General features: G+C 35.2%; 1 protein-coding gene and 1 long non-coding RNA gene across 2 annotated transcripts in view; both read right to left on the bottom strand.

Moving 5' to 3' along the window:
• Nucleotides 1-470: 470 nt before the first annotated feature.
• Nucleotides 471-2,508, bottom strand: LOC147918164 (olfactory receptor 2T33-like). Its single transcript, XM_087434905.1, has one exon. The coding sequence runs from the start codon at nucleotides 1,874-1,876 to the stop codon at nucleotides 881-883; it is 996 nt and encodes a 331-aa protein (XP_087291031.1). The 5' UTR covers nucleotides 1,877-2,508; the 3' UTR covers nucleotides 471-880.
• An 8,393-nt stretch (nucleotides 2,509-10,901) lies between these two features.
• LOC101400910 (uncharacterized) overlaps nucleotides 10,902-18,401 on the bottom strand; it is a 112,601-nt gene continuing 105,101 nt past the window's right edge. The window contains exons 4-5 of the long non-coding RNA XR_015555470.1: nucleotides 16,148-16,209; nucleotides 10,902-12,829 (exon numbers count right to left, since the gene is read on the bottom strand). This is a non-coding gene — a long non-coding RNA (uncharacterized LOC101400910). The remainder of the gene's footprint in view (nucleotides 12,830-16,147; nucleotides 16,210-18,401) is intronic.

The following is an 18,401-nucleotide window of genomic DNA, read 5'->3' as shown; positions in this document are numbered from 1 at the left end:
TAAAAACGGCAACTATATAACACATATTTAAGTTGTGCACTTTTTCCTTTGCCATGGGCCTGTATTTTAAATTATAGTTAAATAGTAGTGTTCTCATTTGTCTTTGGTGGCATTCCTATATTTAGTTCTTATAAATGCATGGAGCAAAGACATAGAAAACATAGTGTTTAAAATAACTCACTGGGAGCCAGCCCTGATGGCCTAGTTGTTAAAGTTCAGCACGCTCCACTTTGGTGGCCCAGGTTCAGTTCCTGGGTGTAGGACCATATCACTCATCTGTCAATAGCCATGCTGTGGCAGCGGTTCACATAGAAGTACTAGAAGGACTTACACCTATTCACAACTATGTACTGGGGCTCTGGGGTAGGGGAAAGGAAGAAAAAGGAGGAAGATTGGCAAAAGATGTTAGCTTTGCATGAATCTTCTCCTGCAAAAAAAATAATAATAATTAAAAAATAATAAATTGCAGGACATAAATAAAGCATACCTTGTTAGGGGACAAGCTTGGGATTCACATTTTAACATTTACTTGCTGTGTTATATTGGGAACAATATTTAATTTTTCATGCTTCCATTTTCTCATTTAGAAGATGGGTGTCAAAGTACGTATATCATGGTATATCATATAGTTGTTAATAGGATACAAAATAATCTATAAAAATTGCTTAGTGTGGAGCATAGCAAATAGTAAGTGCTAAAGAAATAGTATCTCTCAATATAGTGGTCTCCCTTAATTCTTAACAACTTCCTATTATACTTATCAATGAATTTAACTTTCTCTTCATGCATTACTAAAGGAGAGAGAATTACAATATGTTTAAATGTTAATGATTTCAGGAAATTAGACTCATTTAACATTGAGTAACCTTGAAGAGTGGGACTAAGCTTGCTGGCATTTTAAATTTGCACATTTCCCCAGCCACTTTTTCAAGGCTACTTTGACCTCACTGTTCCTCAGACTATAAATGAGGGGGTTCAGCTCAGGGGTGAAGATAGTATAGAATGCTGACACAAGCTTATCATGGTTAGCTGACCTGTAAGATTTCGGTCTCATGTAAATAAAAATAGCAGCTCCATAAAAGAATCCCACCACAACCAAATGTGAGGAGCAGGTAACAAAAGCCTTCTTGCTGGCTTCTCTAGAATGCATCTGGAGAACAGTAGAGAGGATGAGACTATAGGAAGTCAAGATGAGGGAAAAGGGGACCAGAAGCATTAACACACAGCAGATATACATTACATTTTCAAAGAATGATGCGTTGGCACAAGCCAAACGCACCAGCATGGGGGCCTCACAGAAGAAATGATCAATCTCATGAGCGCTGCAAAATGGGAAGCTCAGGGTAGCAGCAGCTTGCATGATCCCATCAGCTGCCCCCAGGAACCAACACCCCAAAGTCATTCTCAAGCATAACTGCCAGCTCATGAGGACAGGGTATCGCAGTGGGTGGCAAACAGCCACAAAGCGGTCATAAGACATTGCTGCTAAGAGAAAACCCTCTCCACCATCCAATGTGAGTGAAACAAAGATCTGCAACCCACAGCCAGCAGGGGAGATGGACTTCTTGCCAGTCAAGTAGTCAGCAGCCGTTTTGGGCACAATGGTGGCAACCAGCATCAAGTCCATGAGGGAGAGTTGGCTCAGTAGGAAGTACATGGGTGTGTGTAGCCACGGATCCCAGTAAATCAGGAGAAGCAAGAGGGCATTGCCCACTAAAGAAGCAATGGCCATTGTCAGCACCAACATGAAGAGAAAGAGGTGGAGTCCTGTGTGTTTAAAGAGTCCTAGAAGAATGAAGTCTGAGGTTGTGTTCCTCTTCTCTATGATTTCTTCTGGTGTTGTACTGCAAATGGAAAAAAAAGAAGGAAGGGGCATTCATCATCTAAAAACCTTAGTTTGATTTCATAACTTCTGGACATGTACTGGATATGGAATCCCAGGTCTTGATTCAAAGCCCTACCTCCCAGTTAAGATGGTTCTTCTTGACCTATCATTCCACTTCTCTTTACCTCAATTTTTTGTTTTAAATGTGGTTAGTCTATATATTTCACACAAGGATATATTGGTTGATTGAGATAATAACCAAAATGGATCAAAAGTAGAAAGAACTGTTAAGGACTATAAACACATGAATAGTTACTTTGGCTATTTTTGTATGTTATTTAATTATTATTATTATTGTGCTTTCATTATGTATATTGAAACCAAAATTAACCAGTTGAGAAAATAAACACTCATTTAAAACTTTGTCGTTTATATTTGTTTGAGTCATAGATGAATTTTTTTTCAAATTTTGGAAATCTTAACATACTCAAATTAGTTCTTTTTTAATAAACAAGAAATTACAGTTGTTTCACTGTGGGTTACACAGACCACAGAGTGGAACAGGTGAGCGTAAGTAAAACAAAATTTCCCCACTGAAGGAAGATAATATCCCCAATAATTGATGAAAATGTTCTTCCTTCATCTTATTAAATAACTATTTTTATTTACCTGAATTTTAAAATGCAACTATTCTAGTTCATCACTCCCAATACCTTAAGTGTGTTCCCACACACTTGGAATAAAATATAAATATCTTTCCCCAGCTTACTAGGACTTGGACCCACGCCCTACACACCATTTCACCACACCATATGCTGCCTTTCAATGACCAGGCAAATATGAAAGGCAAGCATGAGAGGATCTCATAAATGATTGGAGAACGTAGCAATAATTATAATAAGGAGTAAGATAATTAAAAGGACAAGGAAACAATTTTAAAACAATTTTATTACCATGGAGCATAATTATTAGTCACAGGTAGAGTATAAATATATCTGAAAAGAAAAAAAAAGCAACATTTTAAAAATATCTAAATTTGGCATATCTTTTGAAAGTAGTTGTTTAATATTTAACAAAACAGATCTATTTTCTTAGGAGACACCATCAAAATGACTGAGCCCACAGAAATGATCATGGCTTTACTAGGAAGGGTTCGAAGGCTGAAAGCTGTTATACACTGAACATAAGTACGATTTTAAGAGCTTGCCATTTTTTAAAGTCTATACTAAGAATAAAACTTGTAAACGCATAAAGAGCAGAAGACCACACAGGTGCAAGGAGCCAGTTCTCCTCTTTTATTAGCAGAAAAATGCACAAACTTACCACTTTTGTTCATGTGTAGATTTGCAGAACTTTTTAGTTCTGATATGGACAGTCCAGAAATATTGCATTCAAAGCTTTAGAGATATAATCTCTGAGCCTGTTGTCTAGAATTGTCTGGTAATATATTACCGCAGAGACAGAAATAGTGATGAGGTTTTATAACCTGAAGGATTTGATTTTGTGAATATCCTAATGCTATAAAAATTAGGTGGCAGACAGAGCCCACCTCTTGCAGAGCCATCTCACACACAGGCAGTCTCTTTAAGGGACCTGTGGAAAGTCAGTGCCAATGGCTCATTAAATTGCTACCTCCATCACATGAGCATCCACACTCGAGCTGGCACAACACACAGTAACACCAGCATCTACCTAAACCTTGGTGATTTGCATTACTTTCTATATAGTATATGCAGCCCCTTGTTTTATATACTGTTTAAGATATCTTTCTCCTATTATTGCCACAGCACCCTGGTTCCTTGCCTACAGGCTCTCTCTGCCTCCATTGTAACTTTGAACCACCCTCAGATGCATCTTACTGATGCAGGGATGTATGGATAAAGAACTCTGCACTCAGAATACAGACGTCCTGGTTTAAGAATCATTTATTTCCTATATATGTGATAAGGAGTCAGTTACTTATCTTTTTTGTTTTATTTATTTATATATTTTAAATTATAAATCTTCTTAGATTACTCAAATAATTAAAAGATATTTTGTGCATAGGGGCCGGCCTGGGCATAGTGGTTAGGTGCACATGGTCTGCTGCAGTGTCCCAGGGTTCACCAGTTAGGATCATGGGCACGGACCTTCTCACCGCTCATCAAGACATGCTGACGCGACATTCCACATAGAAGAACTAGAAGGACCTACAGCTAGGGTATACAACTATGTGCTGGGGTTCTGGGGAGAAAAAAGAAAAAGAGGAAGATTGGCCACAGATGTTAGCACAGGGCCAATCTTACCCCCCAAAAAAGAGGGGAGTTACAGATTTAAAAAAAGATATTTTGTGTATAAATGAGTTTTGAAATAATTTCCCAAGTCATTTTTCACATTAAAACAAAATTTTTAATTTTAATTTGTCAGTTTATATCATTAGTTGCTATTTTTCCCCACATTAACAGTAGCTAGAAAGCCATAGCTCAAAATAATTTTGTGTGTGTGTGTGTGAGGAAGATCAGCCCTGCGCTGACATCTGCCAATCCTCCTCTTTTTGCTGAGGAAGACTGGCCCTGGGCTAACATCCATGCCCATCCTTCTCCACTTTATATGGAAAGCCCACCACAGCATGGTCTGACAAGCAGTGTATCGGTGCACACCCGGGATCCGAACCGGCTAACCCCGGGCCACCGCAGCGGAGCATGCACACTTAACCACTTGCACCACCGGGCCGGCCCCTCAAAATGTCAATTTGATCATTTGACTGAATTCTCTGGAACAATGAAGGTGAAATTCTAAGGTAAATAAATAGATGATAAACATACACACACATTTTTGTGTGTATAAATAAATAACAATATAATTTGTAACCATGACTCTTTACTTTAAAATAAAAATGTAGTAAAGAAATAAGTAAATCTGTTATATCCTCCTCTGCTGTGAAAAATTGTGATGTATAATATTTTAATAAATTAGGCTTTTCAACATACTGTAACATATAATTTAATAGGTCAGTTTATTTTATTTATTTTTTAATTTTATTTATTTATTTTTCCCCCAAAGCCCCAGTAGATAGTTGTATGTCATAGCTGCACATCCTTCTAGTTGCTGTATGTGGGATGCGGCCTCAGCATGGCGGGAGAAGCAGTGCGTCGGTGCGCGCCTGGGATCCAAACCCGGGCCGCCAGCAGCGGAGTGCACGCGCTTAACCACTAAGCCACAGGGCCGGCCCCTAATAGGTCAGTTTAAATGTATTACTTAATTCTCTCATGTATATAGAGTTAATACAGCTTGACCTTTTTTACTAAATATTATACAAAGCATTTTTAATACGGAATTTATTGACATTATGGATATATAAACACATTTACTTGTTAAGTGAAACATTTAGCCCTTAATTAAAAATCTGTATTAACTCAGTAAATTGTGAGACTATGGACAGATGCTTATAAGTATTTCTTCTTTAGGTCAATTGTGGAACAAATTAATGCTAGGCTATTAAATAAGGTAACTGAAATTGAGTGAAGCCTTTTTTTTTTTAAATATACATATATATTTTCCAGAAGTGGGAGAAATATTTCCCCTCCAGGAAGAGGCGATGGATAGTTTTCTAGGTGTACATGTGTGCATCCTTCAGAGAAAGAAAAGGCAAGTTTTCTTCCTTATTTTTAAAGTAACAAAATATCTTGCCCCCAGTATTTTTATTATTTATTCCAGGCCCTTTATTTAGAAAATATTTGAGGAATTCTGCGGCTGTTGATCCCAAAATCATGTCCTTTCTGATGCTTGTAGGGAAATTTAATATAGTCTCCTCCATATTCACAATGACTTGTAAGCACAAATAGAGATCATTGTCATGAAGTCATAGAATTTTCTTCCACAATGTCCTTTTCTCTTTCTTCTGCCACTCTGTCTTCTGCAGAGAAAGTGCCTCTATGTCCACAAGATATTAATATAACATGGTTAATTTATTGAAACAGCCATACTGTTCAGTGAAAAAATCTAGTATTATGAACTCAGTAATTTGAATGAATTGATTGCTTATTCAAGATCCATTAGCCTGCTGGTTCTGGATGGACCAGCCCACATCTTACATCTTTAGAATACACGTGGACAATATGGAGACTTTTATTTTGTATCATTTGTGGATGAAATTTTACAAAGGTTACTGTGCAGTTCAAAATTCACATGTAAAATACCAAGCACTTAATAAATACGAATCATTTGAAATGACTTCCTAATATAATGGAAAAATAATTCTTAAATTAGACTCACCTCCATGGTAGAGAGTCATAATCCATGAGACATACATATGATACTAGATCTTTTTAATAGGTTGACTACAAATGTTTGCTTACAGTAGTGTTGAGCGTACTGCTTTCTGCTCCTGGCCTCATGCCATCCTTATTTGGAAGTCTTATATGACTACTTAATGTTTTCTACACCTACAAAATACCTTCCCTGGGGCAATGACACCTTCAAAGGCAAGTCACCTTTGGCAGGAGAACACAAATTTAAGTGTTTCTTAAGAGTAAATGATGCAATGAACTAATTTACCTCCCAGGTTTTGCTAAAGGCAAAATAACCCTGAACGGGAAGGTGAAGAGATGTGGCACTGTTAGGATAACAGCAAATGCAAGGACTTTTCAAAAGCAAAAACAGGAATTCCGCTACTTGAACTGAACAAATGTGACTTAATTGCCTGAAATATACAGATTGTTCATTTTATTAACTGTTTGATGATAATAATAATAGATTTTATTTACTAAGCATTTCTACATGCTAGCAAATATGCTCAGCATTTTACATATATTTCATGCGTTTTACTTAATCTTTAAAACAGCCCTTTGATCTATGAACTTCTGCATTCTACCAGAATGCAAACAATGTTAATGTTTTTAAGTAACATACCTATATTTAACCGTCCTGAGGTAGCAGAATGGAAGAATTTATGTTTAAATCACCTCATATTTGTGGTTCTTAAACTTTAGGGAACATCTGAGTCACTCAAAGGGGTAGTTAATTACACTTTGAGAAACACATCATTAAATAATTGTCGACACAAAATAACCAATAACCATTCTATAGATAAGAGAAATAAGGTGAGTTTACTTGAGCCAGAGTGAGGATTATAACCCGGGAAGGCCTTAGAAAGTGTTCTGGAGAAGCATGGTTTTCGGTACAATCTTATATCTCTTTAGAACAAAGAATATACATTAAATACACCCAGGATAACTTTTTATCAAAATTTTGAAGAGGTATTCAATTGCAAATTAGCAGATCAACGTGACCTTGATGTGAAGAAAGGGGCTAATAGGGGCTTTACTAATAGGGCCTTACTAATAGGGCATAGGAGGAGACGTATGCATTCTTCTCTTAAGAGAGTGTATTCTTTATTTTAATGGTTAAGCAGATGTACAATCTATGTTTGATAGGCCATAAGTCAGGGTTTTAGTTCAAGCCAAATCAGTTTTGAACCCAAATAGTTACCCCATATACCTCGATATGTGAAAATCTCTTGTCATAAGCCATCTAAAGTTGAATTTTGACTCTATTCTGGAGTAGTCTTAAATGTTTTGATAGCCTCTAAACAGATTTCCAATTTTGTGTGTTTTTAAATTCTTTTTCTATTCCTTACCCATTTCATGATCTTGGATTAGCATTATAAATGAGCTTCGTGTTCGTCTTCTATAAAATGTGCATAATAACATTGCCTATTTTGTAGCATTATTAGAAGGATTAAATAAAATATTTGTAAATTACCTAGAAGAATTTTTGGGCCTTTGTAAATGGTGCATCAGTGTTCATTGTTATCATCATCGTCATCATTTGATGATGATCACACAAATGATCATCATCATGATCATTTCCAATGGGAAAAAAAAACATATCTCGAAAGCAGCCTCAATTAAATATATCTTGGTCTCATTTATTTGACCTCACCCTCTTGGGATACATTTGAATTTCTTTGTTTTTTTTTTGCACTAGTTAAGTATATACATATATACATTTTTTTTCTCTTGCAGTAACATTGGTTCATAACAATGTATAAATTTCAAGTGTACATCATTATACTTCTATTTCTGCATAGATTACATCATGTTCACCACCCAAATACTAATTACAACCCATCACCACACACATGTGCCTAATCATTCCTTTCGCCCCCCTCCCTTCCCCCACCTCCCTCTGGTAACCATCAATCCAGTCTCTGTCTCTATGTGTTCTGAATCTGAGGGCTCATTTCATTTATTACTCTTAGTAGTTAGTTTTTCGAATATTTTCTCCTGCATTTTAGAAAAGGGACAGAATTCTTTTGCATTTTTGAAATATGTAAATATATGTATACTATATTAATATATATTTAAGCTACTGTACTTTCCAATATTTTATTATTTTCATTATTAACAATATCAACATCAGTTATGCACGTCCCACCTACAAATGTACATTATGATTTGAATGATGCTGATATGCTGTAGTTCTGTGGGCATCAGTATGAAACTGAGTAAAGAACAGGGATTATTTCAGTATGTGCTCAATGAAATTACATAAAAAGACTATAATATTAGTCTGGAAAACATTTGAATGTGTAGAATCCAGGATATTCATACGTGTATTTGAAGTAAACAATGAGTTCTTCATCAAGATAAGAAAATCTGAACTGAGGTTTTCAAGGTTAAATGACTTAGCAACACTCCTAAAAATAAATAATGACAAAAGTTTGTCCATTAAGTACTACAGATTTCTGTAGAATTTTGGTCATAAGTTTTATTCTAGGAATATTACTTGTATTGCCTTCCTGAAATATTTTACTGTAATGTGGTAAAAAAGGAAGCTTTAATATATAACAAGATGTTTCCAAAAATAAATGAAGAGAATAAGTAAGTGCATCTTTGAGTATCTCTCCAAGTTCAATTTGCATAGAGGTAAAGGGAAATCAAATAACTGTTGTCTTGTCCTTCAAAAACTCTGGTCTCATTGCTATTGTCCTGGGAAACTAGATTTTCCTTTTTACTTGCTATTTCCTCCAAGTTGAAAATTCTTTAACCAGACCTGCTTAAATATTGCCTCCACATAGTGGCATTTTTTGAGTTCTCTTATCCATCTGTCTATCCCTTTACTTTATGTGTATTTATAGTACTAATCACTACATGACATCAGATTGCAAGTTATAGTTTGTTGGTCTGTTATCTGTACATTCACTAAATTTTAACAATGTAATTATAGATTTTTGTGTGTTTTAATAACCAAAACATTTCAGTACCTAGCTGCACTGACATAAAGTAGACACTTAGTGAACATCATTTGAGGGAATGATTGTAACATAATGATGGTCACTGTATGTTTTATCTTTATCTGTTAGGTCATCAGTTTCTTTTTCTAGAAAGTTATAAAAAGTAGAGAATGTCTACAATCCCTTGTAGAATCCATGCCCAACAAAATTGTGGACCTGTTATGTTCTTGAATTTTCACTTTTCATTTTTAGCATTTGTCAACTAAACAGCTGTAAAAGTGAGTTTCAATCTCTCTATGGAAATTTCTTTTTCACAATATTATTCGTGCTTAAAAGTTATATGAAGTAACACATTTAAGTTACTAAATGTGAATAACTGCAACAAACCATTAATTGTGGTTCTTTACAGTTGAAAAATTAGTAACCCAAGATTATAACTCAAATCAATTTCTTGGACATAATGTAGCATCAGTTGTCTCCTTCAGAGAGATGAGCACACATAAAACAGGAAATCCCACATGGAGACACAGCAAAGGAAGAAAGTAAACATATACTGGAATTTTAAGGAGTGCAACCATCACAGTTCATGCATGTTTGGGAGACTGAGTGAAGGAAAGAACAAATTGCCAGAATAGAGGTGACATAAAGAGAAAAGGGCTCACGTTCAAGTCTTTAATCCATTTTGAGTTAATTTTTGTGTATGGTGCAAGACAATGGTCTACTTTCATTCTTTTGCATGTGGCTGTCCAGTTTTCCCTACACAATTTATTGAATAGACTTTCCTTTCTCCACTGTATGTTCTTGGCTACTTTGTCAAAGATTAACTGTACATAGATGTTTGGTTTTATTTCTGGGCTTTCAATTCTGTTCCATTGATATGTGTATCTGTTTTTGTGCCAGTACCATGCTGTTTTGATTACTATCACATTGTAGCATATTTTGAAGTCAGGGGTTGTGATGCCTCTAGCTTTGTTCTTTTTTCTCAGGATTTCTTTGGCTATTTGGGGTCATAAGACCTGAAACCATAAAACTCCCAGAAGACAATATAGGCAGTACACTCTTTGATGTTGGTCTTAGCAGCATCTTTTCAAATACCATGTCTACTTGGACAAGGATAACAAAAGAAAAAGTTAATATATGGGACTACATCAGAAGAAAAACTTCTGCAAAGCAAAGGAAATCATGAACAAAACGAAAAGACAACCTACCAATTGGAAGAAAATGTATGCAAATCATTTATCCAACAAGAGGTTGATCTGCAAATTACATAGAGAACTCATACAACTTAACAACAACAGACAACCCAGTAAAAAATGGGCAAAGGATATGAACAGACATTTTTCCAAAGAAGATATACAGATGGCCAACAGACATGTTAGAGATGAATGGATAAAGAAGATGTACTATATATATACAATGGAATACTACTCAGCCATAAAAAAGACAAAACTGTCCCATTTGCAACAACGTGGATGGACCTGGAGGGTATGATGCTAAGCGAAATAAGCCAGCAGAGAAAGACAAATACCGCATGATTTCACTCATATGTGTAAGATAACATATGGATAAAGAGAACAGATTAGTAGTTACCAGAGGGAAAGAGAGTTGGAGATTGCTTGAAAGGGGTAAGGGACACATATGTACAGTGACAGACAGTAATTAGACTACTGGAGGTGAGCATGATGAAATCTATTCAGAAACTGATAAATAATAATGTACTCCTGAAATTACACAATTTTATAAGCCATTATGATCTCAATAAAGTTACTGGAAAAAAAAAGAGAGAAAAGGCTATAAAAAGTTGAGTTACACATAAAAAATCCCAAAGGAAAGGCATAAGCGTAAAAAGCTTTCCTCCAGAAAGGCAAATTTACTCATTTTTACCTCTCCTTGATTTTTTCTTCTAAATAACTAATATATGATTTTAACTTTGGTGCTCTACTTAATCAATTAAGTCTGAAAAAGGTAAGTACAAATGTATGTAGAGTTTAAATCAAGAGCCTCCTCCTGCTCATACCTGCTTTTCTAGCAGAACAAATTTGTAATTTCTTGATTCTGCTTCTACTGACAGTAAAGAAACTAAACTACAGCGAGAAGAAATAAAAATCTCATCTAATCTCAGTATGCTTTGACCTCCTCTGAAATATGAAATTAAATCTGATGCTTTGCAAAAGAGTAATAATTACACTATTTTATTTGAATAAAGTGTGGTACACAGAACAAGGCACTTACCAAACAATTGGGAAGCTTGTAATATTAAAACGACTAGAAATTTAAAGCAGTCACACAGGCTCAAAATCTGATTGCATCACTGATTGTATTTGAGAAGATTATTCTTCACATCTATGAATACTACTTTTCTTATTGGAAAAATGGAGATATTAATACCTAAATTAACAGAATTTTGGTGGGGGAAGAATTATAATAAATGAGGTAATGTGAAGAACATCTCACATAATTTATGGCACCTCAAAGATATATAAGAGACATAGATAAATATATACATATATATAGATAGAGATAGAGATGGAGAGTACGTATAGAGATTGAGAGCAATTGCCATACTCTTGCTACGTTTTCATTATCATGCTAGTTATTGCTTGAAGCAGTGAAAAATGGAATACAAAAATATATATATTGTGGGGGCCGGCCCGGTGGCGCAGTGGTTAAGTGTGCGCACTCCACTCGTGCGGCTCCACAGGTTCGGATCCCGGGCCCACACCTATGCACCGCTTGTCAGGCCATGCTGTGGTAGCATCCCATATAAAGTAGAGGAAGATGGGCATGGATGTTAGCCCAGGGCCAATCTTCCTCAGCAAAAAAAGAGAAGGGTTGGCATTGGATGTTAGTTCAGGGCTAGTCTTCCTCACAAAATATATATATATATATATAGTGTAATCTGTGAATTTTATCATGTGTAATTTACCTAATGAAGATAAGAAAATTGTGCATAAAAATCTGTGCATTTGATTTTGAATTCTGTAGGGCTTCAAAAAGTGGAAACATCTTTATAGAAGAGAGAATATTCAAATAATATTTTATAATTAAGGTAGATCTTGTTGGTCATGCAATACATTCCTTTATAGTTCAGGGACATTGATTTTGGTTGGTGGGCACAATTTTAGGAAAGAACATGAGAGGTAAAGAATCAAGGTTTTTCTGGGTGGAGTAGTGGCAGTGGGGAGGGAAGACCAGAAATAAAAGACGTAGAAAAGGGCTACATGATAGTTCTTGTCTGGAGTTGGGTATTTCTCTTTCCCAGGTCAGCGGGGCTCTGAGAGTACTCTACCTAGTTAGGTTCTGGTTAATAGTTTGCCCTGAGGGCAGACTTTGTTAAGAAAAACAGAGTGCTCTGGTATATTTCAAAATGGTTCTTTTTCCCCTCCTCCAGCTGGATGTCTGAGAAAATTTTTCTTTACTATTTACTGTGGGAACATAAGTTTCTAGAGGTAGCTCTCATAGCGTTGTAGAGGGTCTCCTGTGACTGGGTCCCTTGAAGTTTTTACTTACAGAGTTTTGCTCACAGAGCTTCCAGTAATTCTTCAAATACAGTTCAGGTTACCCTAACCTGGAACTGGCTCCCATGGCAGTCTCTGCCTGTGAATCTCTGCACTGGTAAGCTCCAACTCCCTATTTTCTTGTCTGTCTCTCCTCTCTAGGGGGCAAGGATTTGCCCTGTGTTCTCCCCTCTCTTATGGATCCAAAAGGCATCATTGATTTTTCAGTCTGTTCAGCTTCTTGCTTGTTGTTGGGTCAGAGTGACAACTTCCACCTCCTTGTAAGTGGATCTGGAAAAGGGAAGTGTACAAATGCATGTTTAAAGAGGTTATTTTGGGAAGGGCAAAGCCCCATTCCAGTCTATGCCATTTAACCTGCTATTCCTTAGAAATCTGATTCTTGACTTAATATAAAGTGTCCTCAATAGTTTATTAAAACTTCAGTGGATATATTGTCAAGTGGGCTTTGATAATGTAGATTCCACACATGATTTAAGTCTTTGTGCATGTGATGGGTTTTAGAAAGTTTTAGAGAAAATGTTTCTGAAATCAAAGCATTAGTAAGAGTAAAATATTTTAGTAAACTAGTCTTGGATTTTGCAATAGGCTTCAATGTTTATAAATTCACAATATTTGTGTTTTTTTCTTTCATCAAATTTCCCATAACATGATACGTTCCCACCCCTTATATTCATAGTCAAGTTAATAATACTTACAAATTTAATTTAACTATGTCTAGCCACTTTTTTAGCATGCTTATTTTCAGATCATTATACAGTGAGATAGATGGCTATATCTCAGTCTTCAGCAAGTCTTAATGATATCCTGAGTAATGAATAAGACATAAACTAGGACAGGAAACAAAATCCCCAGAACCTGCCACAGAGAGAGAAAACATACATGATAAGCCTAGTCCTAAGAATAGCTTTTGAGATTCTGTCTCACAGGCAGGGGTTCATGAGTCAATACTTGGAAAACAGGCATGATTTAGTCATGCCATTAAAATCACTGTTCAGGAGGCAAAAAGAAAATTTTCCCAAATTAGTATCTGCAAAGTGGAGCCATGGTAAATTTGATGAATACATGAGGAACCTCAGCTTGGTTCATGATTGTGTCCCCATTCATCCACCACACTACACAACACAGTAAAAATATAAAGGTAAAAGTAAGTAAATATACAATGAAGCAATGAGTTAACATGTTCAGCCTCCTATTTTCCACAAGTTATTGATTCATTCCTTCAGACTGACTTTTTCTCCATTACACTTAACATTATGCACAAGATTAAGGTAAACCAGTTTATGCAATTATAAATATAAATTAATCAGTATGATAAACCTGCATTCAGACGCCCAGGCAACTCCCTATATTTGGAAGCTTTTATCCAAATTGCATAATGTAGTAAACCAAGAATAAGAATTCTCCCAAATAAAGTAAATTAGCAACTCATTGCAATTTTAGGGGAAGTCTTTGCTTACCTTCCTTACCCTCTTTGTCTCCCCAAATATACTGCCATATCGAAATAATGCCATTGTTATAATCTGAATTTTTGTGTACCCTCAAAATTCATATCTTGATATTTTAACACACAAAGTTGATGGTATTAGAAGGTATGACATGTGGGAGTCACTCCAGTCGTGAAAGTGGAACCCTCATGAATGGAATAATGCTCTTATAAAAGAGTTTCTGTAGAGATCTCTAGCCCCTTCCAAAATGTGCAGACAAAGCAAGAAGGTACTGGCTATGAACCAGGAAGTAGATTCTCACAAGAGAACATCACTACCCTGACACCGTAATCTTGGGCTTCTCAACAACCAGAACCATGAGAAATACATTTCTATTGTTTATAAGCTACCCAGTCAAGTGGTATTTTGTTATAGCAGCCCATGCAAACTAAAAGAGCCATGAAAATATTTTGAGAGGTTTTATATATTTAATTATATCCTATTGTGATTGAAACATGTATTTACTAAAGTTTTCTGTCCATTAATGTTGTCAAAGGATGTTAGTATTTGATCAGCTTTATTATAATTATCAGGATATATTAAAATAATTAATTTTGTTAATGTTTTACTGATATAACAACATAACCAAATTATATATATGTATAAATGTATATACTTATGTATATGTGCATGTGAATATATACTCACATACACACATCATATATATGGGCCCATCATATATACATACATACATACATCATACATACATACAGCCCATCATATATACATACATAATCATATATATATACATAAACATACACACAGAATAAATGCAGAAGCTCTATAAACTGGTGCATGTGGAAATTTCAAATAAAATTATAATTGAATTGTAAATACACTAACACAATCTAATGTAATGGAAAGAAATATCACATGGTGCAAATTGCATCTTATAATTTATAGATGAAATTGAGTCTGGTAAAATAATTTAAAGCTTCAGTTTCTATTTTCTTGCCTATGAAAGACAATAATGTATACATCATTGAGATTTAAGGAGTGAAGATTAGATACTTTGTGTAAATATGTAAAAATCTTAAGCAATAAATAAGTAAAAGGAGTTATAATACTATTTATTATAAAGATTTTTAAATTTTTTTAAATAAAGTTCTATTTTTTTATCTTTCATCTCTTATTTTTTATTTTATTTTATTTTATTTTATTTTTTGGTGAGGTAGATCAGCCCTGAGCTAACATCTGCGCCAATCTTCCCCAATTTTTGTATGTGGGATGCCACCACAGCATGGCTTGACGAGTAGTGTGTAGGTTTGTACCCAGGATCTGAATCCACATACCCCAGGCCACCAAAGCAGAGTACATGAACTTAACTATTATGCCATCAGGCCAGCCCATTGAAAAATGGGCAAAAGGCTTGAACAGACATTTCTCCAAAGAAGATATACAGATAGCCAACAGGCACATGAAAAGATGTTCAACATTGTTAACTATCAGGGAAAGGAAAATCAAAACTACAATGGGATATCACCTCAATCCTGTCAGAATGGCTATAATTAACAAGACAGGAAACAACATGTGTTGGAGAGGATGTGGAGAGAAGAGAACTCTCATACACTGCTGGTGGGAGTGTAAACTGGTGTAGCCATTGTGGAAAACAGTATAGAGATTCCTCAGAAATTTAGAATAGGAGCCGGCCCCATGGCTTAGCGGTTGGGTCGCTCCGCTACTGGCGGCCCAGGTTTGGATCCCGGGAGCACACCAACGCACTGCTTGTCTGGCCATGCTGAGGCAGCATCCCACATACAGCAACTAGAAGGATATGCAACTATGACATACAAGTATCTACTGGGGCCTTGGGGAGAAAAAGGGCAAAAAAGGAGGAGGATTGACAATAGATGTTAGCTCAGGGCTGGTCTTCCCCACAAAAAAAAAAAAAAATTTAGAATAGAACTACCATACGATCCAGCTGTTCCACTGCTGGGTATTTATCCAAAGAACATGAAAACACGAGTGCGTAAAGATACATGCACCCTTGTGTTCATTGCCACATTATTCACAATAGCCAAGGCTTGGAAGCAACCTAGCTACCCATCAAGGGACGAATGGATAAAAAAGATGTGGTACATATACACAATGGAATACTACTTACCCATAAGAAATGATGAAATCCAGCCATTTGTGACAACAAGGATGGACCCTGAGGGTGTTATGCTAAGCGAAATAAGTCAGAGGGAGAAAGTCAAATACCATATGGTCTCACTCAAAAGTAGAAGATAAAAACTACAACAAACAATCACATAGAGACAGAGATTGGATTGGTGGTTACCAGAGGGGAAGGGGGGAGGGAGGAGGGTGAAGGGGTTGTTTAGGCACATGTGTGTGGTGATGGATTGTAATTAGTCTTTGGGTGGTGAATGTGATGTAATCTATACACAAATCGAAATATAATGTTATAAACCAATGCTACCACAGTAAAATAAATAAATTAATTAATTAAAATGAAAAGATATGAAATGTTTAATGGAAACCAGAGAAGAAAAGAAAAAAGAGGCAGATAATTCAATAGCAATGTACTAATGAAAATACAGTTACAAACATATTAGATATTAATCCACCTATAGCAATAATTACTTGAATATTAATGGTGTAACTATGCCTACTTGAGTGGATTTCTTATGGACAATATATAATTGGTTCTTATTTTGAGTAGTTTGAAGCTATTCACTGGAAAATATTTTATTGAAGACTTATAATCAAGTAATTAAACAATATCAACCCAAAGAGTCAGCTTTCTGTTTCATTGATTTTCTCTATTGCTTTCTAATGGTCCATTGCATTGACTTCTGCTTAATTTGTATTATTTATTTTCTTACGCTAACTTTGGGAATAAATTGCATTCCTACAGTAGAAACTTAGAGTATTGATTTTAGATCTTTCTCTTTTTTCTGTGTGCATTTAATTACATAAAATTCACACTGAACAGTACTTCACTGTACCCCATAAATTTTATTTTGACTTTTTCTTTGCATTTTGGTCAATATATTTCTAATTTTATCTTGTGACTTCATCTCTGATATAAGCTTTTATTTATAACTGTGTTGTTTGTTAACAAAATTCAGGGATTTTGCTAGCTATCCTTCTGGTATTGGTATCAATTTTAATTCCATTGTGATCTGAGGATATACTTTTTAATATTCTTGTAAAATTGTTAAAAGTTTTTTATATGGCCCAGAATATGGTCTGTTTTGGTGAATGTTCCACATAAACTGAGAAGACTGTATACACTTCCTTTGTTGGATGGAGTATCCATGAATGTCAATTAGATCAAGTTGATTGCTAGTGCTGATCAGGCCAACTCTATACTTACTGATCATTTGCATCCTTGATCTATCAGTTACTGAACTATAATAATGGGTCATCTATTTCTTCTTTCAGTTTTATCACTTTTTCCACATATATTTTGACACTCTTATGCACATGCACATGTTTTGAATTGTTATATATTCTCAGAGAATTGACTGCTTTATAGTTATGTAATGTACTTCTTCATCTGTGATAATATTTCTTCTAGTTTTTGTTTTCTGTGAAAATAAAAAGAAAGTTAGCTACTCCAATATTCTTTTAATTAGACAGCATGGCATATCTCCCTTCAACCCTTTATATTCAACATATCAATGTCGTTGTATTTAAGTGGGTTTCTTATGGACAATATATAATTGATTCTTATTTATTTTCCCACTCTTACAATGTCTCTTCTTAAGTAAGCATATTTAGACCATTTATATATCCAAGTAATTATTGCTATAGTTGGATTAATATCTAACATGTTTGTAACTGTATTTTCTTTGGTACATTGCTATTAAATTCTCATTTGCCTCTTTTTTCTTTTTTTCTCTGGGTTTCATGAAACATTTCATATGTTTTCATTTTATCTCCTTTCTTAGTATACCAATTTTGCTTTATTTAATTTTTTGTTTTTTCTTGCCTGATCATTGTGAGACCTGTGAGATTCCTTTAGGTAAAAAACAAGCAAGTACTCCCCTTCCTTATGACTGTGACCCCAAGGGTCTCTCACTCTCACACAAATCTACATCTAGCCTCAAGCCATTAGTCTAAGTTATCATTTAGGTGTTTCCATCAGTTTATATCTCCAGCATCTTCTCTACAGGAAAAAGATTTCTGCTCTGATTCTCTGGATTTACCTGTCTCTCCAGATTTATCTTTGCCCTGTGATTTTGTTCTTTTATGGGTACAAAAAAAAGTTGTTGATTTTCAGATTGTTTTGCTTTTTCTTGTTATAAGGAGAAGAGTGATGAATTCCAATTTCCTTACATAAGGGAGCTGAAACTAGAAGTCCTAAATTTTTAACTACTTATTCTACTGTGTTTTTTGGCTTGATATTG

Source organism: Ceratotherium simum, chromosome 1 (genome assembly GCF_057802395.1).
Source record: "Ceratotherium simum simum isolate JZ-2026a chromosome 1, ASM5780239v1, whole genome shotgun sequence".
Lineage (NCBI taxonomy): Eukaryota > Metazoa > Chordata > Mammalia > Perissodactyla > Rhinocerotidae > Ceratotherium > Ceratotherium simum.
Note: the sequence above shows the minus strand (reverse complement) of the source record. Positions and strands in the feature narration are given on the sequence as shown.

What these genes read in the sequence shown, in the direction of transcription:
- LOC147918164 (XM_087434905.1), bottom strand. Translation starts at nt 1,876, where the DNA reads ATGCCCCTTCCTTCTTTTTTTTCCATTTGCAGTACAACACCAGAAGAA.